The 24,443-nt window shown below is 39.1% G+C and overlaps 2 protein-coding genes across 2 annotated transcripts; both read right to left on the minus strand.

Moving 5' to 3' along the window:
• Window positions 1-1,951: 1,951 nt before the first annotated feature.
• LOC107102859 (ubiquitin-conjugating enzyme E2 variant 2-like) lies at window positions 1,952-4,770 on the minus strand. The gene is given in 4 exon segments (XM_015402303.1): window positions 1,952-2,807; window positions 4,370-4,495; window positions 4,601-4,752; window positions 4,755-4,770. Coding segments are annotated over 4 exon segments (441 nt in total). The 3' UTR covers window positions 1,952-2,660.
• Window positions 4,771-13,843: 9,073 nt separating this feature from the next.
• Window positions 13,844-20,826, minus strand: mcm4 (minichromosome maintenance complex component 4). Its single transcript, XM_015402304.1, has 17 exons — window positions 20,752-20,826; window positions 19,999-20,076; window positions 19,729-19,887; window positions 19,510-19,652; window positions 19,327-19,428; window positions 19,137-19,232; window positions 18,915-19,010; window positions 18,435-18,573; window positions 18,127-18,347; window positions 17,881-18,001; window positions 16,623-16,882; window positions 15,780-16,145; window positions 15,563-15,690; window positions 15,162-15,369; window positions 14,813-15,041; window positions 14,594-14,727; window positions 13,844-14,156 (listed from the first exon to the last, which is right to left on the minus strand). Exons 2-17 carry the CDS (start codon window positions 20,060-20,062, stop codon window positions 14,061-14,063), a joined length of 2,562 nt encoding a protein of 853 aa, XP_015257790.1. The 5' UTR covers window positions 20,063-20,076; window positions 20,752-20,826; the 3' UTR covers window positions 13,844-14,060.
• Window positions 20,827-24,443: the final 3,617 nt, after the last annotated feature.

A 24,443-nucleotide genomic window follows, 5' to 3' on the forward strand; every position in this document is an offset into this window, starting at 1 on the left:
GATGCATGCAAAAACAGGACTTATTTGTTTTATGTAAAATACTATTTTTTCAGAGAAACTCTATTTGGGGTTTTCATGAGCTATATAATCATCCAATTTTCCTTAATGGTATATGGATTTATTGAAGATGTACAGGTCCTTCTCAAAATATTAGCATATTGTGATAAAGTTCATTATTTTCCATAATGTAATGACAAAACATGAACATTGATACATTTTAGATTTATTGCACACTAACTGAAATATTTCAGGTCTTTTATTGTCTTAATATGGATGATTTTGCCATACAGCTCATGAAAACCCAAACTTCCTATCTCACAAAATTAGTAAATCATGAAAAAGGTCTCTAAACGAGCTATGCACCTAATCATCTGAATCAACAAATTAACTCTAAGCACCTGCAAAAGATTCCTGAGGCCTTTAAAACTCCCAGCCTGGTTCATCACTCAGAACCCCAATCATTGACTGGCGACCTGACTGCTGTCCAGAAGGCCATCATTGACACCCTCAAGCAAGAGGGTATGACACACAAAGATATTTCTGAACAAATGGGCTGTTCCCAGAGTGCTGCATCAAGGCACCTCTGTAGGAAGTCTGTGGGAAGGAAAAAGTGTGGCAGAAAACGCTGCACAACGAGAAGAGGTGACCGGACCCTGAGGAAGATTGTGGAGAAGGGCCGATTCCAGACCTTGGGGGACCTGCGGAAGCAGAGGACTGAGTCTGGAGTAGAAACATCCAGAGCCACCGTGCACAGGCGTGTGCAGGAAATGGGCTACAGGTGCCTCATTCCCCAGGTCATCTCACTTTTGAACCAGAAACAGCAGCAGAGGCGCCTGGCCAGGGCTACAGAGAAGCAGCGCTGGACTGTTGCTCAGTTTTGCACGTCATTTGGAAATCAAGATGCCAGAGTCTGGAGGAAGACTGGAGAGAAGGAAATGCCAAAATGCCAGAAGTCCAGTGTCATCTACCCACAGTCAGTGATGGTCTGAGGTGCCATGTCAGCTGCTGGCGTTGGCCCACTGCGTTTTATCAAGGGCAGGGTCAATGCAGCTATCAGGAGATTTTGGAGCACTTCATGCTTCCATCTGCTGAACAGCTTTACGGAGATGAAGATTTAATTTTTTAGCACGACCTGGCACCTGCTCACAGTGTCAAAACCACTGGTAAATGGTTTGCTGACCATGATATCACTGTGCTCAATTGGCCTGCAAACTCTCCTGACCTGAACCCCATAGAGAATCTGTAGGATATTGTAAAAAGAAAGTTGAGAGACACAAGACCCAACACTCTGGATGAGGTAAAGGCCGCTATCGAAGCATCCTGGGCCTCCATAACACCTCAGCAGTGCCACAGGCTGATTGCCTCCATGCCACGCCGCATTCAAGCAGTCATTTCTGCAAAAGGATTCCCAAGTGCGTAACTGTACATAATTATTTGAAGGTTGACTTTTTTTTTAATAAAAAAAACACTTCTCTTATAGGGCACAGAAAAAATACGAAAATTGTGAGAGAGAAAAATAGAGGTCTCACAAGAGCTGTACCAAAAAAACACCCATAAAAACAAAAAAAGACCTGAAATATTTTAGTGTGCAATGAATCTAAATATTTGAATGTTCAAGTTTAATCATTACATTATGGAAAATAACTATCAAAATATGCTATTTGAGAAGGATCTGTAGCTGTGCACATTTAATTTTTTACATAAATTAGTTTAAAAATGACACTTTATCAGAGAAAAGCATGTCCGCTCTTACCAACTAAAGTAATTGAAGTAGGGAATAAACAGCATTTACATGTTGAGAATATCTGTAGCACTAAAGTATCTTCAATGTATCCCAAGACTGGTGTCCCAGTTAAAGAACAGTGTTCATTGAAGGCCCTCATGTGGAAGAAACTTGCAAATTCCAGTCAAATTAGTGCGTCAAAAAAAAACTTCAAACACACCTTTTTCCTCTCTCTTTTTAGCAGACAGTGATTTTAATGTCAGAAAATCACAAGTTCAAACACCTGCCATTTTCACTAGAAGTTAAATGCAAGGGTTTCAGAACAGAACAGGCTTCAACGTCTGTTACATGTCAAAGAGCTGCAGAACAGAAACATCGGCTGTGTGTCAAATACAGATATATATTCATATATTTATTTTAAAAAAAAAAGAAAGAAAATCACCTTGTGACACTACTTTTAGACTACAGTCACTGGTTCAGCAATGTGGATATTTCCATGAACCTGCTAAAAATTTGTCTAACAAATCAAATACTTGGCTTCTCTTTGACAATGTATTAGTTACAGAACATGCCTTAGGACACCCATGTTGCTCTGACTTCAGTGAATCATCATTTAAACAGAAAACTATTGGAAATCTGGAACAACCTGTGTGGCATCATGCGTCCCTCTTCAAGCCTACTCAAGCTGGAACAGGTTAAACATAAAATTCAATGTCAAACTAATTAAAGCAGATATCTGTGGTCTTGAAGTCCTAACTATCTATTCAGTGCTTAACTGCTGGGACTTTTTGCTTTTAAATGAGCTATGTAATAAGAAAGTCCAATCTTGATCTTGAAGACGATACGGTTGATGTGTGAAGTGAGCCTCTTGATGACTTTACACAATATTTCTAAGAGAGAAAGGTTTAAGACAGAGGGCCGAAACAATCCATTACGATTAAGTGCTGTAGGTTTGTCCTTCTGGTGGTTGTGGAAGCTTCATATTTTCTTTGGACATCATTAGACGCCTTAACTCTTGAAGAACAATTTTAATGCTATAAGAATTCTGCCATTTTGCTAATATTGGTATGCTATGTGAATCCACCTAGGAGACAAAAAGGGAAAAAATAAGACAAGAAATCAGTTATTTTGAAAAAACATTAGGGGAAAACTTCCTATAAGACTGGTTATCACTGTATAACAAAGAATTAAACACATATTAGGGCTTTCAAAGTGATGCCAGATATACATTTCCTTAAATTTCTCTTTAAAAGAGGCCAGGATAGCTCTGGAGTTTTTGCCCATTCCCTACTTATTGCTGTCCAGTAAGCTGAATGAAACAATAGCTGACAAATTATGAGCAGCAAATCTGTAAAAGAGCCTGGCTACCTGAGCAAAGGTCCAACATCAGCTTGTTGTTCCTATGTCTGAATCAAATGTCCTTCCTTGCGCCTCAATTCTTGCTCTAAACTCCACCGCTCTGAGGCACAGGACGTCCAAACTTCCGTGTTGCAGTAATCGGGTCAAGAGACAAAGCAATTTGGTCCATGACAATGGACTTTTCTTATGGTGAGTTCACATCAAATGCATTTTAGATTCAAAAAGGCAGCTTTGTTTGATGCTCTGACCGCTTCTGTAGTCGTTAGCAATGAGCTGCTCAGTTCTCCTTTATCTCATGAACAGTGAAGGATTCAATCGAGAAAGTGGCTTTGCTTCATTTCCTTTGATGAGCGGGAACCAAGTAGCTTTAACATGTTTTTAAGCGAGAGAGTACACCTCAATATGTCATCTGTGAAGTCAGTTAATCAGGATTATGATCCCACTTTTAATATTGTGATGTTCAGAGCGGCAAGTTAAAGCTCTCTGAATCTAGCCAGACTGTCTCGGATTTCTCGCTGCCGTTCATTGCAGCTAAAAGTTTATATGAACTTTTTTTTTTTTTGGCTTGTGGGAGAAAAACGGCAAAACCCAGAATATAAAATCTAATACTTTTTGCAAGCAGTTTTACACATTTTTAGAAAATGTAGGTATTTATAAACTGTATTGCCAAATTTCAGTAAGAAAATATTTTTGTGGCGTAATTATGAGAAGTCTTTTACATATATATTAAAAATGTCAAAAAAAAAAAAATTTTCCTGGCTTTACATATAGATCAATTCCCATAATTTAATGCTGAGAGCAATAGATCGTGTCTTTGCTCTAGCATTTGTCTCAGACAATTTTTGGATAGGTTTCTCTGACTGGTTGCAAAACGTTTGGATTTCTCTACTAGGACATACACTACTATGGACACTCAAAACATGAGGCGCCAGACCCTAGAAATGCTGCGAAACTCAGGGCTAAAATTTAGCCGCAGGATGTCTCGTTGCCCCTTGATGCCATCCATCATTGAACGTAAAGCAGACCCTTCAAGTCATTCAGCTCTGATAGTCCTGTACTAAACTGGTTTATTATCACCTTCATGTTGAGTCAGATTGGACTGAACAGAAACCTGTTTAACTAGCTTTTAAAGTAGCAGCAGAAGATTAGCAACATTTTGCTAAATTTTCAGTTTAGTATTACAGTCAACAACGAAGATTTATATCTATTGTATTTGATATGCCTGTATAAAACAACCTGTGACCTCCACTCTATGCCTAGCTTTGTGAAATCAGCCAGGAAACTTACCGTCCCATTGGAATTATTTATCCCATTCATGCTAATTTTTGTTACAAATCTAACAGTCGGCGCTGTCTCTGGGTATCTAGGTCCACATTCCACCTTCAGGCTGTATATTCTGTTCTCATAGTTGGTCTGAAAGAAAATAAAAAGAACAGAATGCAAAGGACATAAAGACTAGCACCACATCCATACATAAACCCTGAAAAGTCTTATGAGCTGTAAGTGAGCTCAGCTTACTCTGGCTGGTCCAATGATCATGCCTGTCCACCGTGTGAGAGTCATGTCTTCATCATCCTCAAGGCCCCAGCTGACTGTGCCATCACCTTCTCCCTTCTGGCCCTCTTCAAGCTCCTCCAATAAGCGAAAATTGCGTGGAACTTTAACTCCTGAGGTAAACAAGAAGCCATAAAATCTATTTTATAAAGGTCAATGGATATGAGATGAGAGCAAGTCAGCAAAATGTGAATCCAGAGCCTGACGTTTCTTGTGAAACCTGTTGTTCCAGCTGGACAATCAAGGACAAAGCATCACACATGAATGAATCTGCTGCTGGGAATGCCACCCAAAAATCTAATAGTCTCCTTTCAGAGCCAGCTGCTAAAATTGATAAGCAGTGGCCTTTTTGTTAAAATCTATTTTTAAGACAGATAGTGAGGATAATATTCTTTAGTTTCCCACAAATTGCTGAGAAATGAAGGAACTTATTGATCTCCTTACTGGAGTGTAATGTTCTGGGAGGTTACCGAGAGCCCTGAAATTCGTACGGATGCTCATTCATTCACACCGAACCCAATCAGTCTCCATCACAGAAGGGCCTTCCTTTAGACAGCGTGATGTGCTAATACATCAAACCAACCTGGAAGAGTCAACAAAACCAGCAGCCGACCGCCCCACTGATCAAACTCAGGCCACACCAGGCATAATGGCACATCATTTTGTCTATAAAAAAGTAATAATACTCTGTTTTAAGGTAAAAAAAATAAAAATAAAAAATAAAAAAATTAAGAAATATGCACAAGGTGGAACATTGCGTCTGCTACCATTGATATAATCACTGACCAGCAGGACAGCAAGGAATAATCTATTTCATTTCCCCAGAATTTTGTTCCTAAAGAAAAACTGGAATGAAATAATGAGACATCACAGCTTAAAGACAAAACAAACAAACAAAACAAACAAACAATGAATATCAGACGGTTATTTTTCTTCCAAAACTACATCTCTAAATTTAACTTGCATTTCCCAAATACTTCTAAACACTTTCAGAGAAAACTATAAGATCATCAGAGGCTATTCCAACAACAAGATGGTCTCAATTCTATCAATTCATCAATAATTTCTCCTCCTAGAAAAAATGTCCATTGATGTATTGCTGCACACACAGTACTAAAGGCTTTAAACATGTAATATCAAGATCGTCAGATGCAAGAAATGACTTGTTTTTAAACTCAGAAAGCACAGCGTACGGTACATCTGCTGTCAGCTGTGAAATTGCATCACATTTGAAACAGAGTCACTTAAGACAGGGGCGGCCGACCTACTGTAGGGCACGGCGATTTGGCTGATTAACAGGCTTTTGCTGAACTGCACCCATCTGAATCAGGCAGGCTGAAGCAAGCTAACATCTCAAACTTGTAGGAAACCTTATCTGGAAGACTGACTTTGGACACCCCTGCCTTTAAGGTATCTGATGCTGCTTTATGGGGCAACTGCACAAAATCCTAGTCTATTGAAAACCCTCCTGAAGGGGTCATGAGATTTAAAAAGCACAACAGCACACAAAGCTGTGGTACTGATTTTCAACAAGTGAGTCAGAGTAACTTCCTGTCATCTTATTAGGCCTGTTGTAACAGCTGACTTCGTGATAATATAATGAATAACTTAATCAAGGGTTCCAGTGTGTCTTTGGGAAGGGGACCACGTTGGCATCAATCCTGCAGCCTAACTGAAAGACAAGCAGCAGATGCTTTTAACTGCAGGTGTGGAAGTAAAGCCTCTTGCTTATTCACAAGATCCTAAAAGCATAAAAAAGGAAGTGAAAAGAGCTGCTGTTTTTCTAAAGATCAGCCAAAAATCCAGATGTTCCTTCATCACCAAGCAGCTCACAGTTGTCTTCCTCCTTCAACCACTGATTAAAGCCCTAAACTCTAAGTTGACACAGCAGTAGTCACAATAACCAAGTTACATTTTTCCTCTACATTTTATGACATCCTTTTCAGCTTGAATTTATTCTTCCAAGAATTCTTAATTTTAGAAACATAAAGCTATGAATACAGTAGCAATTTATTCACTTTAGAAACGGATGTCAGCACCTTTAAGCTGTCTAGTAGTGAAGAAATGCTTTGTGATTTTCATCATGAAAATGTCCCAAATTTAATAGTTTTAATTTAAACATGAAAGTTTACATATTGTAAAAAGGTATTTTGTTAAACTGGCCAATTTTCAAAAATAACCAGCTTTAAATTACAGCACGAAAACCACGTCTTCAAATTAAATTAGGAGTGGCAATAAGTCCATTTTAATCATGATTATATATCCCCATGCAGTCCTTGGGCTTCGATAAATCAGACTTATCGCTCTGTCACTTTTTTAATTCTTAGAAGCCTACCGATAAACTAATTCATTATGCAACACCAATAGCTTTGTGTGTCATATTTTCATTGTTTACGATGGCAGCGCCTGCTAACTTGTTTTACAAGCATGTGACACGGCTTGGATTTAGTTGCACTGATGTTGAAAGGATAACTATAATAGGAGCAAGTTTTTAAAAATAAGTTCTGTTATTTGTAATTGTTTCCATGAAACAAAAGAGGAAAAAAAATATTAAATTTAGTATGAAAACTGCCAAATTTTATTTTTGAGCTACATAAGCCAGACCAAACAGAAAGTGTTTTAAGAATAACTGAAAGGATCAAAACTCAGAACTCGAAGAGTTTTAATTTTGACTCCAACAAAACCATGTTTTCTCTACCCGATTTTTTTTAAGTTAAACTAAATTTGTCAATTGATGTTTTTAAGTAGTATTTCAAATACCAGCTTTGTAACAGCTGATATCATAGAAAGTGGTAGAAAGAAAGCTCAATAAAGGCGACAGTTTGCGATATCATGAAGGTTCCTTTGATTTTAAGATGTTAAAATTTACCAATCAGACTGAGTTTTCCCATATATCGTTTTGCTTAGCGTCTGACTAAAGGTATAAATTGATTAGACTTAGACAGATTTATTTTATCATTTTGTATACACGACTGTATACAAAAAGAAATTTAGTTAAAAACAGTTCTAGACGATTTCATTTTTTTTTGTAGTGCAGCCTTGAAAGCAGTAATTAATATGATGCTAGCAGATCCCAGCTGAAATTATTTTAAGAGGTCTTCTTTTCCTACGAATACCAAAAAAATAAATATTACTTTTTAATGAAATTGCTTATTTCTAATGTCTATGGAGAACAGAACTCCCTGCAGTTTTATAGCTAAATATTTTCTGTTTCTGTTTAAATAACGCGAATGTTCTCTAAATAAAACCAAACATTGCATTATAGCTGAATATAATTTTTTGGTTAAATCATTTATATTTACCTTAATAAACCAATGTAAAACAATAATTTAAGATATTACAGCAATTAAAAAATATATATTCAACGTTTTAGTGACTAAAAACTGCTAAATATTTTCCTGAATACTTCAGTTTCTACAGATTTGTGGCTGTTTTTTAAGCAAACAAAACAACTTGGCTTTCCTCTAAACTCTTTTTTGGGTTATTTTATTTAAGAAAACCGCCTGACATCAAACACTGGAATATAACATTGTTTTGACCTAAAATATTTAGAGTATTTACAGAAAGGAAAGCGTTGCTGTTTGGTTCAAAACAACAGAGATGCGTTGGATGGCATTACATCAACATTACTCAACAAATAATAAATACAAATAATAAAAAAAAGAAAATATGTACCAAATAAAATGCAAAGCTAAACTCACTCGACAACTTTTCCTGACAGTTTCGACTGAGAAATGACTTCCTAATTTTTTATTCTGCTGACGATTTTTTTTTTTCTTCTTTTTTTTTTGAAGCATGTACTTTTAAACTGAAGAGTAAAACCCTTTATCCAAAATAGGCTCGGCGTCGAGACGTTTTTCAATACTCAGCAATCCATATATTATTTGCGACCACGCTTCCTGTTGAGCGCTAAAGAAAATGTGGGCTCCGACTATTTGCTGGAAGAAAGCATGCCGTTCACGTTTGCTTCAATTCTGTGGCCAAAAAAAAAAAAAATGTCTTACTGCGACCCCGCCCAACCAGAGCGAAGGTACTCTATTGAAGACTGTTTGCAGAGTTTCGCTAACGCCCTGTTTTAAATTAACAATAACAAGACGGAGAATGAGTGACCAGGAATCATAAAGTGAATAAAATAACGTCTGGCCATAAACATTTCCTTATACAGAGGACATACGAACGTTTTATAATACTGTTTTATTATTTATGTTTTTTTCTGAAAAAGTAAATTTCCAATCCAGCTAACATATACATTTTTTTTTTTCAAAGCAAGTTACTGGTTGAAATCCGCAGCTAGCGATGAATATATCGGACTCGCTATTCATCGCGGTGCTCGAATATTCTAGTAGCTAAATATTAGCTATGCCATTACAGTCTGCGGGTGTTTGCGATTCATAATCTCGTTTTATCCAACATCCTCACCATGTTAAAATTAAAAGAAAGATTTTATTTTTTGTTTGTATTTAACTACACTGCATCTGTTGGGGAGTTTGATACCACGAGCTATTTTAGCTAACTCACGGGCCAGGCTATTTACTGGCTTTAGCTAGGTTAGCTCCACGACATAGATGCGTCCCCCGGCTGGGGAGCGCTCTACCGGAATAAAGCCTTTAAACACAGAGAAATCAAGCGAAGGACAAATAAACCGTCGCCTAAAGTTAGCTAATATCATCGTTTAAGAGAAGGCAGAGCGAGAAGGCTGCGCTTTGTGTCGGCGTGGACGTTAGGGAGCACACAAACCTGAGGAGGCCGCCATCTTCTTCAGCCGAGTCCAGGAACACAGAGAGGTGTGAACATCCGAGCGAATGAACACCGAGGGAGACACAGCAACACACCGGCGGACCGGGGCACTGCAAGCTGCTCTGCACACTATTAAACTCACCGCTAAGCAGAAAGTGTCCCTTTCCCTTTTCACCACTGCCTCAAACCTTAACGTATTTTACTTGGATTTTATGTTGTAGACCTCCACCATGTAGTTTATATAGTTTTATAACTGCTTAGTGGACGGAAAAGTATGCATATCTTTTATTACATTTTCCATGAATAAAAAAATTTTTAAAAACTAAACGAACATTATGGGACCAACCTTTTCTGCACAGCATTTACAGATACAAGTTCTTTGTTCACCAGGGGCGTAGCAATAATTTTTTTTAAGGGTGGCCAGGCATTAACCAATGTACACTAAGGGGGGGCGAAAGCAGATAGGCGCCAGAACCTCAGAGTCAACTTACACTGTTCCAACAGGAAAATTAACAAGCACAATGTCCATTTTCGCTAAATAAAGACTACCGTTAATCCTCTAATATAGGACGGGGCATTATACAGACATCTTCCAGCAGCTGCAATTTTTCTGCACGGCAATACGGGGAAAAATGGAATCTTGCTAAACAAAGTTTTTAAAAAAAATATTGGAAACTGTTCTGCCATCACAGCGAAATTTTATTTGAGGCAGGCTAAGTGGAAGTAGGCTACCAGTATTATATATTTAAAGGTAAATTCAGAACAACGAAGGCCAACGAAATTCCGTCATTTTAATGCAGCCTGGTTACCACCAGACCTACCGGTAATCACATGTGTCTTTCAGATCAGAACTGAAGTGTGGCTGCAGCAGTGTGTCGCAGTGAGGTTGACACAGAAATTTTGGATTTATGCTCAATATTGAAGCGTGGTCTGCGCTATACGCTGTGGGTCTAGTTACGGCCGAGGCGATGAGGACGAGTAGTCCGACAACGGAGGGACATGACGGCAAAAAAGAGCGGAGATCCAGATGGAAAAAGGGTCCCTGCGTTCTCACACACCTCACTCTTCTAGCTAGTCAAACTTCACGAGTTGTTTTCTGTTAAAAAAAAAACAAAACAAGCCGACCTCCTGTCTGCACTAAGGATGGGCCTTCCTACGCTAATGGCTTGGATTCGTTAGTAAACATTGCCCCCCTGTGGTACTTGTATGTTACTACCACAAGTTGTTGAGAACTGCCCAGAAACATTGTTGGTTTTAATTATAGCCCCGGCCTGTATACGAGTCCGGCCACTATTTACCTCTGCCGACAGCCAGACAGGCCATTATTAGAGACCCGGCTGCTAATGGAATACAAGCCAATATTAGAGGATTTACGGTAAGTATACTTTCCTACAGCCTTTCCTAACAAATAGACGCATATATTTCAACATTCGTGCTTTCTAGATTAAAGGTATAGTGGAAACCATTGTTTCAGGTTTGAATTCTGGGGCGAACATAATTTTCAATGTCATTACTTACCTACTTTTATCAATAATCATTATGCATAAAATTGATATTTACAAGTATAGACATAAATTGATTATTTAATAAGTTTTTACTAAAATAGTTATCTATGATTTCTATGAAGACTCAAGAGGACTTGCAGAGACATCATTTTCTCTTTACCCCATATAACGCAAAATCTAGTTCTGAAAAGACCATGAATTATGTACTTGTCGTCTTTAATTTTAGTACATTTATGTGTATAATTAACAAAAGTGTTTTTGTTGTCAAGTAATTGTTAATGTATGAAAAATTAAAATGTTTTGAATATTCCACCTGAGAGTACTACTGCTGCCAACATCTGTATTAGAAGGGGAAAAAAATGGTAGGGGTGGCCAGTGATTGGCTAAGGGGCCCCATCTAGCTCCGCCCCTGGACTGAAAGATTTATAAATTTCTCACTCTCAGGGAGCTAAAGATGAGTCAGACTGGATGAAGAAAATCAAGTTAAGTCAGTCCAACAATGCACAGTTAGATTTTGCTGTTTGTATTTGTGACAAATGTTCCAGTACATTAATGTGCCTTTGTTTATCCCATAGATATTTAGCTGCTTAGGGTGTTTACCTGCATCAATCTCCCCTAATTACTTCTGATCAACTTTGTCTACATCTGTTGAAGGAAAACATCTCCAAAGCATGACCCTGCCACCTCTATGCATTAAAAAGGGGATTTTATGCTGACACTGATGTGCAGTGTTAGTTTCCCTCTGAACATTTTTTTGCATACGGTTTAAATAAAAGGGAAAGGCTGTTTTGCTTAACAGGGGACCTTCTCCAGTTGTTTATTAATGTCAACTACATGGGAAACTAAAAATTGGACTTCATATGGTTCCTATTTAAAAACTTCTTTTTTAAACCAGTTTACTCTACATGCCAGATTTGTAGATACAAATGCGTATCCTGTCTGCAGCTCCCCCAGAGTAACTACAGACCTCTTGGCTGCTTCTTAGATGAATGCTCTCCTTGCGAAAATATTTATGTTTAGATGATTCATTTCTTTGCTCACAATTAAAACAATAAACCTTAAAAAAAAAAAAAAAAAAATCAAATACTTATGTCTCAGCCTTTGTTTTAAACTTGTAAAACCCTCTTATAACACTTTACATGAGATGTTCAGCTTTTTTAAAATTGCATGTCCAGATTGGAAACACTCATAAATGATTTAATTTCCGTTTATTTTTTCACAACTATTTTATTTGCTTCATGAAAAAAAACAAAAAAACACTTTACCTCATAAAAGATGCTGTAATAATTTGGTCAGACTTAACCTTCAACTATTGTTACCATTTCCTCCTGCTGTGAAAGTCAGGATGCGGTTACAGATACAATCAGAGGGTTTAAAAAGAGCTAACATCTCCTTAGCGAAACCATCGTTTAAAAGATAGCTGCTTGTTTATGTGTTTGCAGCGCTGTGCACAAGTTTAAAATCTAAAATCATACGGTATTTACCTTGCATCCAAGGAGACTTGTTGTAAACCCAGGAAGATTAGTTCTTCATTCTTTCAATTGCTCTCATTTGCAATTTTACTGTGACATTAGCTCAAAAAGATCAATGCAAACAAAGACCCTGACTGGGAAAAACCACAAGCTATAACTGAAATTCATCAGTGCATGACAACATTTTAAAAGCTGTAAAATAAATCTTGATCATTCCCTTGGAAAATAACATTTTCTGGTTCCAAAATGTTGCTTTAAGGGTCTTTATTTTTTTTACAGATTCAACTACATAAAGAGAAGCAAAACAGAGCTAGGCAGGCTGTAACAGCTTTGAATGTGAAACTGGTTTTCTGCTAATAATCAGTCAGCTAAGTGTCACATTTGGGAACTTTTGTCCCCGTGAAATGGATTCCAGTGGCTAACTAGACAGGTTTTAGATTAACCCTGGCTTTCCAAACCACAAAAGATGTTAAATTTCTTTGTTTTTGGATGTTCATTTTCTGTGCAGCATTTTAGTAATATGTGGTAATTTTAAAGACTTTATGAAAAAAGTTGGAATGGATGTCTAAGATATGAGCTTCTTTTATGAAAACAGGCTGGATGACGTGAAAAAGCAACATACAGAATAAGCTTAATGCTTTCATTAGTGTCCAATACATGAACAGCTTTAAACTAAATATTTATATTTTCATACTTAATTTGTTTTTTGTCACATTTAATGTAATGCTTTCACTCATGTTTCAGAAAAATACTCAATTCCATCATATTGCTGATGCAATGATCATTTATGAAATAAAAGATCTCTTGGAGGAATTCTTTGATAAAGAAAGCAGCCATCAACAAAGGCATTATTCCTTCATCTAGGAGGACAAAAAAAAAACAAAACATAACATTGCAACAATTTTCCATATATATGGATTAAAACTTAAGCAGCTTTGTTAACATGTTAAAGTGTTGCAATACATGAATTTGACATTCATTACTGTGCTTCATTCTTACTAAAATGACAGCTTGGTTGCATATATTTAAATTTCTTAAAATATGTGCATTTACCCTTAAATTTGAGTAGTTAAATTAGAAGATCCGCCAATGGAAGGACTGTTCTATTTAAATAAGACAATTAGATATTATGCAGTTGAAATAAGACATGGGGTTAGTTGTTTTTTTATCCAAATTGTCTTATTACATTGGCAATGTTTCTAGCTTACCGACTTAACTCAAGAAAAATAAAATGCTTTTATTTTAAGATAAAATTACTTAGATTTAAAGTTTCTGCAGTGTATAGGAAGCTGATTTTTATAAATAAAAATACTTTAAAAGGAAAGATTTGCTGTTAATCCAGAGTTAACATCCAGGAAATTGCCACAGCTTATTCTGGCTGCAGCATGAAAAAACAGCAGTGCTAAGATTATGCCACACATGGATGAACCTCTTTTTAATAAGTTCAGCATCTAGATTATTTTTTTTCTGAGGCTATAGAAAAACAAAAACATTTTTATTGTGCAACTTTTTATTTTTACTCTTAAACACAAATCAATGCAAGCTACATTTCAACTAGACATACAGAAGAGCACAAAAAAAAAAAAAAAAGATTATTGCAAAATTTGTAACAAACGAACAAAATATTAGCTTAAGTTTTACTCAAATTGCTTTACTTTATACACGTGAACCAAAAGGATTTTAAATGAAGGATTTTACAGAAGCGCCGCCTCAGGCGAGGAGACGGACGGTCTTTCCGGTGACCGTCAGGTAGTCGTCATCAGCCAGGGCCCGCAGCGCCTCGTCAAAGAGCTCCTTGGTAATCGCCTGCAAACAAGGCAACAAGGGAGGAAGTGAAGACAGGAAGTGAGAAAAGCATTTAAAACCTTAGAGCAGGGGTGTCAAACTGGTTCCAGAAAGGGCCAAGTGGCTGCAGGTTTTCTTTCCAACCAAGCAATAGCACACCAGACTCCTATCATCTCATCAAGTGAGTCCAATCTGAACATGATGACATGAAATGACTGGAGTCTGGTGTGCTATTGCTTGGTTGGAAAGAAAACCTGCAGCCACACGGCCCTTTCTGGAACCAGTTTGACACCCCTGCCTTAGAGCATGGTCTTAAAGCGACACCAATTGAACCTTTAAAAAACGTAACAGGTCCAAGAGAAAGTATAGGGTTGAAACACTAAAGTAAAAAACAACTAAAAAATGCTGCTAACATTTAGCCGATGATTCAAAGGCACAGAGAAAAAAAACAGACTTACAGTTTCAGATTGTCCCCTGAGGTCATCCAGGAGCTGCTGGTACTTCATGGCTGGCGTCTTGCCTTTGGTCTCAATCAGCTTCTTCAGTGCCTGGGCCACCTCCTCCTTACGTTTGCGGGCCGTAGCGCTCATACCTGTAAAACACAAAGGGGAAAAATAAGAGCAAGCTCACGGGTCGACATATAGAGGAATGATAAGGACTAATGTGTGGCTGCATACCGGTTGTCAGGATTGAGATGTCGACAAATCCCGTCCTGGGATCGGTGGCTGACTGTTTGAGGGCCTCTCTATGTAACCTCTTGGCCTCCTCCACATCGATGGTCTCCACCTTCTCTGAGAAGCGTACCTTAGCGTGCGCCTCTGCCAAGCGGATGAGGGACTCCAGCTGCCTGGGGTAGGCAGACACCATCCCGCGACCGCTGCCGATCTTCCTCATGTCAACGTAAGCCTGTGGACAAATTGGAGTGAGCGGCAGCTACAAGGAACTGGAATCCAGGTTTTTCCCATCCCGACAACCTCAGCAGCGTAACTGAGGCTGGGAGACGCGAACAGCTGCTTCCAAACCAACCTCAATGAGGGCCAGGCTGGCCTCTTCGCTCAGTCTGGGATTGATGTACGTCCGCGCGTATGCGATGTAGTCCTTCAACACAGCCATGTCCAGAAACTCTTCCTCAATCTCCTCCTCGCTCTGGTAGTACAGGGACACCAGGTGGTGAGCCAGCCTACGGTCGTACGCCTCATCTTGGGGATCCAGCATCAGGAAGATCAGGTCAAATCTGACGGAGCAGAAAGAAGAGTTTCAGTCACTGAGAACATGCACAAATTTTACAGAAACCTTAAAAGAGAATTAAAAAATGTCGCTTATTAAAAAACAAGGTGTTTAGATAATCAAATAAAACCACAGATTTAGGTTTAAAAGATTTATTTTATTCATTAGTCACTGTATGTCGGTTGTGTTCTCCTCCCTACCTGGACAGCAAAGTGTGAGGCAGCTGAATGTTCTCGATTGTTGTCTTTTTGGGGTTCCACTGAGACTCGACGGGGTTTGCAGCCGCCAGCACAGCGGTGCGGGCGTTCAGCTGGCAGATGATCCCCGCCTGCGGAGAGCAGAAGGGAAAGCTAAATCTGGTGCGCCGCACGGATCGTCGTGCTTCACGCAATCAGATCTTAAAAAACCCAGCCAAACCTTGGCGATGGACAGGGTCTGCTGCTCCATGACCTCGTGCAGCACAGATCGCGTGTTGTCACTCATCTTGTCAAATTCGTCGATGCAGCAGATGCCGTTGTCGCTCAGCACCAAGGCACCCGTCTGCAGGACCAGCTGCCTGGTCTCCGGATCCTTCATCACGTAGGCGGTGAGACCTACGGCGCTGGAGCCCTTTCCTGAGGTGTACTGGCCACGGGGCACCAGGTTGTAGACGTACTGGAGCAGCTGGGACTTGCTAGTGCCGGGGTCTCCGCACAGGAGGATGTTGACCTCGGCACGGAAGTGTCCGCGGCCTGTTTGACTGAAGTCTTTGCGGGTGCCGCCGAACAGCTGCAGCAGGATGCCCTGGAACAGAGACAGCAGGATAGAAATGAGTTCAATGTACTAATGGCCCTTTATTTCCAGGGTAATAATTCTATAACAGGAATAAAAATCTTCAAAATCAATATAGAAAATGATGTTTAGCATTAAGAGTTCCTTGTATTGCAAAGCAGTTCTCAATAAACCCTAAAAAAGGGTCAATATGCCTCATTTTATTCATTTGTGTAAGTATTTATTCATCGTTCCTCATTTGTGTTGCTGTGTCATGTGCTGCTGACGGATGGAAATGTTCTCTCTGAGGAAAAAATTAAAACCTTTTCTCTATTATAGAGGAATTCATTTTTGTAACGTGGATCACTGAGTTTCTGCTCATTTAGATGACAATCAGCAGGGTTTTAGACCCTAGACACATACGGTTAACAGAAACATCTTTCAAAGTATCCAAATGTTAGTTTTGTTAGATCATTTTCAATATCGGTCTGTTAACTTCACACTACCGACCTTCTTGATGTCCTCGTGTTCATAGATGCTGGGCGCCAGAGCAGAGGAGAGGCGCTCGTAGACGTCGGGCTTGGCCGCCAGCTCCTTCAGGGTCTTCACGCGGTCCTCAGTGAAGAGCTTCTGCTCTCCGTCCTCGTCCACACCGTGCAAGCGCTTTTCATCCGTCTTCCGGAAGTGGATGGCGTCTATGTGGGTCTTGTAGACCGACTTCACACTGCTCTGACGGGGGTTAACACGCATCGGGACGGCTCTGTAGATGCCTGCATGGAAAGGTGAAAGGGTCAGGAAGAGGATTTATTCATTAAAAAAAATAAAAAGTTAGGGTTGCTTTGGATCCAGACAGAGGGGGTCCTGGAACCATCGCCACTTTAGCTGCATACACCTTTCAAGTCTCCACCCAGATTCTGGTTTGGATTCATGCTTAGGCTTCACCAGGACCGTTCTAACAGCTGTGTGTCTTCAGCAGCAGGTTTTTTTCCCCAGAATTTTGTGCTTTACCAGCAGAACAAAAACATCCCCACAGCATGAAACTGCCACCAGGTTTCAGCATCGTAAATTATGTCTTTATGTTTAAGAAGATTCTTTTATCTTTAATTTGAAAAAGTCTGAAACCAAACAGGTGGATCTCCATAGCTCCTTTGAAGCAACAGCCTTCATTGCCTGGCCATATAGTAATCAGATTACTTCTGAAAGCAACTGGCTGGATCCGATTTCATTCAGAATAGCCTGAGTAAAAGAGGCCGAATAAAAATTTCTTCACGTCTTAATTTTAAAAATAACTTTAAAAACGCCATTCATCATGTTTTCCCTCACTTCACAACTCAGTGTTTGGTTTCTGTTGACCCAAAAACTCTTTTTTTAGTGAATGGTGACATAAATGTACTGCTGCCAGGAGGAATAGCAGTGTTTAGAATGAAAGAGGATCAAAGATCCTGTTTTAGTTTGGAATCGGCTGCAACAACCAATTTCAAAGAAGATGCAAATCCTTTGAATGCATAAAGGGTTTAGCTGCAAATGTTAACCTGCTGAGGTTTGACATGAGAATACACATGATGCCTGTGTTATTTTGATTCTTCAATTTCTGTAGTTCACCCTGCATTAATAACCGTAAATCATTACTATAACAGAGCAAAAGGACATAGAAATAAAGAGCTAAGATCACTGAATGGCGACCCAACCATCAATTGTTAATTAAAAGAAAACATACAAGTAATGAGAGGCGATGGTGGAGATTCTTTATAGATTGAGGAGAACATACCTGTGATGTTCACTCTGTCTCCTGGCTGCACTTTGTCCACCAGGTCATTGTGAGCATAAACAATAGTGGTGTGTGGCGTCTGACCTGCCGGCATGTCTTCAGGGGACTCTTGGATTTTGATCTGATCAACAAAAACAACAGATGTCATGAGCTACTGCATCTCTAATTGCCACCTGACACGTTCAGAGGATTGGTGTCGGTGATGGTGAGCAATCTGCTCGATAACCAGGCCCATAGAACTCTCACCATCTGTTTGTCTGAAAAGAGTGAGCGATTGTGAATGAGCGCCATGCTGTGGGTGGTGTTGCAGTGGCGACACACGGCTGGCTCTGCGATTCGGCCGCGATCCACCTCCGCGCGAGCGCTGAAGGCGCACACCTGGCACTGGAAGAACGCCTCCTGCATCTCTGGGATGAGTTGCGAGGTGCGGATCACCATGCCGCTGATGGTGATCAGTTGATCGATGTCTGCAGAGAAGAAATGTAGACAGTTTGCCTGAAAGCCCACGCTATATGCGGAATGTAATACTTTATTCTGGAGAGTAATGAGCGCACCTTCTGGGTTCAGGCTCCTCATGTTTCGGGTCTTCAGGGCATTGTAAGGGCGGACCTGGATCTGGTGCTCCAGGACCGAATCGGGGAAACGCTCAAAGAAAAGCTCATTGACTGCCATGTCGAAGGTTGGAATGACTTCCTGCAGAAATAATAAAATAAATAAATCAGTAGGAGGAAAATACATCTCAATTAGCTCAAGAGAAAGGAAACTCAATTTAGACAAGTTTTGCCTCTTTAGATTTCAAAAACAGCTAACTCCAGACAGCTAACTCCAGACTATGTTGAAGTTTAGGATTTATAGATTAATGACCAACATGTAAAATGTAGAAACTATCACTCAAAAACACACTGATATTTTTGTGGCGGAAAGTAGACCCAGATCTTTATCATTTATATTAAAACATATATTGTCCAACACAATCAGGGTATATGAAACTTCTATTAAAAATATATTACGACAGACAAAGGTGGGTTTATTACCTGTGGGTAGCAGATGAGCTGCCTGTACAGCTCTGCATCGAATGACTGGATGTGTCGACAGTTCACGTTCAGTACGGGATCACCAACCACACTGATCTGACAGACAAAAAGAGAAGCCCAATGATGTCAGGAACAAAAGCAAAACATAAAAAAGATTCGTAATTTAAATGTGTGAAAGTTCTGCGTTACAGAACGTAACAGAGAGGTGAATGATCGTGTCACCTCTTCCAGCTTCTGCATGTAGAGCGGCTCATTCAGATCCAGACCAGCGTTCTCGTCCTCAGTGGAGGCCGGGTCGATGAACCTCTGCAGAAACCTCTGGAAATTACAGGAGCAAAGCGATTAAAACACAAAGTCTGTGTCCAACAAAGAGATTTGATACATTTCACATTCATTTTATTATCTTGTATACCTGGAACTTCTCCTTGCAGGTTCCAACGTTGACGTCAGTCCCCCAGATCACCAGCCTGTGGCCAGCATTTGGCTCGCTAGCTGCCGTGCCGTCTGCGTTTGGCTGGGAAACATAGGTTGAACTTTTAAGTTTTGTTTCAAATTTCATAAAGACTAATAAACAGAACAGCTCACTGACACTAACCTGATCCGAATGCAGGTCAACCTGAGGAGCCTTCCTCACTGACCCCAGATCAGGGCGCTGTCTTGCTGGTGTGCCACCTCGCGGAGTAGAGCTTGGTGTCCCATACATCAAAGGGGAACTCATGTCCACTTCATTTGGCACAACTGCATAAATGATAAGAAACAATTAGTTTGATTCCAAAGATTTTCAAATAAAAAAAATAAGTGAGCACAAAAGTACCTGAAGGTCTGGGGCTAGAGAACAAAGAGGTGTCCTGTGGGGCAGCAGGACTGAGAAGATCTGTAGCAGGAGAGGTTGGTAACGGCATCAGGTCACCAGCAGAGGAGTCCTGGCCCCGACGTCTCTGAGAGGGAGGCGAGATGGGGCCCTCACTGCTTGCTGTGATTAGACAAGAGACCAAAACTAATCAGTATGAGCTCCATGGTAAATAAACAACAGAAATGTGCAGATCTTCCTGAATATTAAAAAAAAAAAAGGTCCTGGACTTACGTGTGGCAGGGTTGGCATTCCTCCCACGTTTGCGTCCGCCAGGTGTTGAAGCAGGAGAAGACATGTTTGATGGGATATCTGGGGATGCAAAATACAATAGTACCATCATTTACATACTTCAACAATAAAGACATGATTGAAACACAACCCTCATGAATTTAACTCTATAACGACAGACACACTTTAGCATATAAAATAGATGTTTGCTTTAAGTTATGGAGGCGTTTTGGTTAAACTTGGTCTCTTCCCAACAGAATATTGTTTGCAAAGTGATTTATTTTTATACATTTTTTTTGGCAGTGAGAACAGAGAATCTGTTCAGTGCATTAATCTAAAACAAATACAGGTGGTTTTGCTGTTGATAGAGAAAAGTGGGATCGGGAGGTAGCATTGTCTTCTTAATGCGATTTTTTCTGTTTCAAGTAACAGCGAGTAAAAAGTAGTAATTAACATCTATCATTGAATCCCCCAACTTTTAAAAACAAAAAACAAAAGAAAAATCACGTTAAATATTTAGATCAGTCGAAACTTCTAAACCTTTATAATCCTCAGTTCTAAAAACACTTCGGCCACCATTTGACATGTGGCTGCAGGAAGACAATAAGGCATCGCTACAAGGATTTTACTTTCTTTTTATGCTCCAAACTCTACGTTTGCATTGACTGTAATTTGGATATTAACCCTCGCTGGATTGAACAACCCATAACTGAAAGATTATCGATGTAAAACCTGATAAAACTGTAGTTTTCTTACCTCTTCTTGTAAAGGCGTCTATCTGTTGCAGATGTGGCGCGAAACTGTGTGTGACGTAGTTTTCGCGGGGAACTTTCCGCCAATCACAGCCGTCAATGTTCTACTTTCCGGCTGGCTGAGTAACTTAGGCACAGGGGGGGATTTCTGACAAGTCTTTCATTTTATAACGTCAAATAAAATTATTCAGCTGTTTTGGTTGTCACAAAATTCCTTTGATCTGATTTGACAGTTCTATTGATACGTAAAATATACATTTCGAAGCACTTTTCAGAAATCCTCATATAAACATCGATAGGGTGATTTGGTTTGGTCCAACAAGCTGTATCCTATTTTTTCCTTCCGCCATGTAAAAATAATTAAAGTGAAGTTTTTTAACTATGAAGAATGATGAAAATATACATACAAGTATTAACTATACAATCTAAATAAAACAGCGAATAATTATAATAAATCATAACAGCGTGTTATTTAAAAAATGTCCGTTTAAACAATGGATTTCAACTGATAAAAAAATATATATTTTATCTATATAGCACATTTCATTGCCAAGAAAATTCAGAGTACTGTACATAATAGAAGAACACTTTGAAAAGTACAAATGATTTTAAAACAAATAAGAAATTTGGACTACAAACTTGAACTAATTGGATAGGACAAAAGAAACTGTATATTTTTAATCTCAGTATCAAGCAACTACGGGTTTCATCCCTTTTTCAGTTTTCTAGGTGTTTGTTTCAGATTATTCGTGCATAATCAAAAGCCGCTTCTTCGTAATTAGTTCAGGTTATGGATAGTAGATTTGAGAATGGATGGTTGATACACCGAACTATAGAACTGGGATGATGTGCCCCATTTTTTTGTTTTATTGAGGTTGCAGGCAGCAGCGTTCTGGATCAGCTGTAGTTGTCTGATCAACTTTTAGGGAGATTCAGTTTAGTTTATTTATATAGCCCCAATTCACAACACATGCCATCTCAAGGCACTTTATAATTCAACCAGATCATAGAGTCAAATTTATTCAAAGTTTTCTATCTAAAGAAAACCAGCTGATTGCATCGACTCATTGACTCGAAGGCAATCCCTCACACCAAGCATGCTTGTAGCGACAGCGGAGAGGAAAAGCTCCAGCAGAACCAGGCTCAGTGTGAGCGGCCATCTCCCGAGGCCGGCTGGGGTTCAAGGAGAAAGAAGCAGAGAAACAAAAGAGAACTGTCAACCAGCTCCACAGGCGACCCCGTCCAGGAAACACACAACCAGGTAGACGAGCTCTGAGCCAGCTCCCATGTCAGAGGACAAAGAGAGCACATCCAGCCAGTCATAGTCAGAGAAACAGGACTACACTGAAAAACAGACCAATAACCAACATCTGTAAACAAAGGTGTTGATGGCTCCAGAATGGTGTCACAGCCAAACAGGAACAGACCAGATGAAGCTATATAATTTGTGAAAACATTGCAGTAATAAGTTCTGCTATATATTAACACATGAATTTGTTTTTCAAGAGGGCTGACTGTATTACTGTCTTTATGTGCCTCTGAAGTTTCAGGTGTGAGTCCATCATTACACTCAGATTTCAAACCTGACTGATTGGCTCTAGCTTTTTTAAGTCCTGCAATCAAAGTTTTTTGTCTTTCTTGGAGGAAAGAAGGTAAAACAACCTGCTATACTGTGGGACAACTCTTGGTCCTCTTCTGTTGGATAATGTCTCCCACTCCATGCATGAAGCTGTTGTAGAACTGGGGAGCTCCTTCAGTGACAGACTGCTGCACCCTAATTGCACCAGGGAGCGTTATCACAGACCCTTCCTCCCAGCAGCTGTAAGACTTTATAACCCACTGTTCCCAACAACCTCAATACGTTTTTACATTCATGCTGATTTTGCACAGTTTCTACCTTACTCAGTTAAAAAACATGCTGCTATCATTTTTTTGCACATCTCTGGTGTTGCTGCTAGTTTCACATATCCACTACTGTAAAAATGTTCACAGCTGTATGTTGATTATTTATTCTCCAGACACAGAGTATTTATATTGTAAAAACACTGTACAGTACGGCATATCATTAGTTTATTTTCTTAACTGTCACTTATTCTTTTATTTTTAGACACTTTTCTCAGGTCCACATTGTGTGACCACTTATGCTATAACCTTTTACTAAGGGCCAAGGTACCTTTATTTCTTCAATGTCTACCTGAATCATTTCACTATATAGGCAAAATTATTGGCTTATCTGTCTTTAAAACCTTAGGAATCACCTTCTTAATACACAAGTTTTTTTTATTTGAATGATTGGAATGGTTGAATACTTTTATGTCCAACTTTAAGACATGTAGAACAAATTAGACAATCATGTCTTGCTGGAGGAATCTTTCATTTCTGGCATGAGCTTTTTTTTTTTTTCTTGATTTGATTTCTTTGTAATTGATATGCCCCCTCCATATCAAAATGAATAATCACATAAAACAAATTGACTCCTTGTTTTTTTCTTTGCAAGTGAGCAATATTACAAAACCCGTAGATCAAAAAGCTATCTCCGCATATGCAGCTCATTAAACGTCTCACTTTTAAAACATTGTCTATTTGATCTCTGCTGTTTCTTTGCTTTTTGTTTTTTTTTCATAGTGGTGTAATTCCTTGTTTCATGTGCCTCACATACCTACTTTAATGCTTTAAAATCATTTGAGTGGGCCCTTACTCAAAAGCTCTCGGCTCTGTAGGCATGGGAACATTTAAATTTTTTTGAAAAAAATAAAAATAAATAAATAAAATAAAAAATAACACCAAGAATAAACCAAAGAATGTTTCATGGGTTATCATCCTCCCATCCTCACAGCTGATGGGGGAAAATTGCTGACCAATTATGGGTAATGGCCCCCAGACTAAAATCTGGCCATCTCCCTCTCTTTCTCTGTATGTATTAACTTTAGTTTGATTGATTAATTGACTTAATTGATCTCACAGAGGAGAACTTTACTCGTTACATCAGCTCAAATAGTCAAACAAGAACAATGTGCCAAAGGAAGAAAAAGTTGCAGGGATAAATACAATACAGTGCGTCCACATATGACAGCTTTTTTTGTTTCTTTGTAATCACCTAAACAGATAAAACAGAGAAATGTACTTTTTAAGTTGATATATTTTGTTGTTTAAAAATATTTTGTATATGAAAAAATGTCTGAGTTTTTCAGATACAATAAATGTGCACAGTAGGGTTGATACTACAGAAACATCCCGCAAATACATCCTTTGGCCACAAGGAGGCGCAGTTTCCCCGCTGTTGACGAAGAGGTGAGAGGAAAAGTACCACAACAAACTTCCTAAGTGGAAAACACTAGAAACATTTCCGAGAAGCCTCAGTCCATGTGCAATTTAAGGGCACCTCCCAGAGACACCACTGGTCATAAAAGATGAACAAAAACACGTCTTTTATCACATTTTAGCCACATCTAACGCAATGCCTCCTTTATGTGAATCACACCAAAATACTTCAAACTTATTTAGTTTGCTTTCACTTGCTAAGGTATCTACTGGTAACATGTTTACATGACCAAATATTTTTATTGGAAGTTGTTTAACAATTGAATAAAAATGGCACTGAGAATTTTCTAGATTGGGTGTGTCTCCAATTTGAAATTTCAGGAAGCTATAATTTCTTAATAATAATTTAACTTTATTGGCCTCACGTTGGAGAAA

Source organism: Cyprinodon variegatus, unplaced genomic scaffold (assembly GCF_000732505.1).
Source record: "Cyprinodon variegatus isolate N-32 unplaced genomic scaffold, C_variegatus-1.0 Scaffold1332, whole genome shotgun sequence".
Lineage (NCBI taxonomy): Eukaryota > Metazoa > Chordata > Actinopteri > Cyprinodontiformes > Cyprinodontidae > Cyprinodon > Cyprinodon variegatus.

Coding starts and splice junctions, on each gene's coding strand:
- mcm4 (XM_015402304.1), bottom strand. CDS start 20,062: ATGTCTTCTCCTGCTTCAACACCTGGCGGACGCAAACGTGGGAGGAAT. Junction 19,233..19,326: donor CCTGCAAGGAGAAGTTCCAG/GTATACAAGATA, acceptor TGTAATTTCCAG/AGGTTTCTGCAGAGGTTCAT. Junction 16,146..16,622: donor AACACGAGGACATCAAGAAG/GTCGGTAGTGTG, acceptor TCTCTGTTCCAG/GGCATCCTGCTGCAGCTGTT.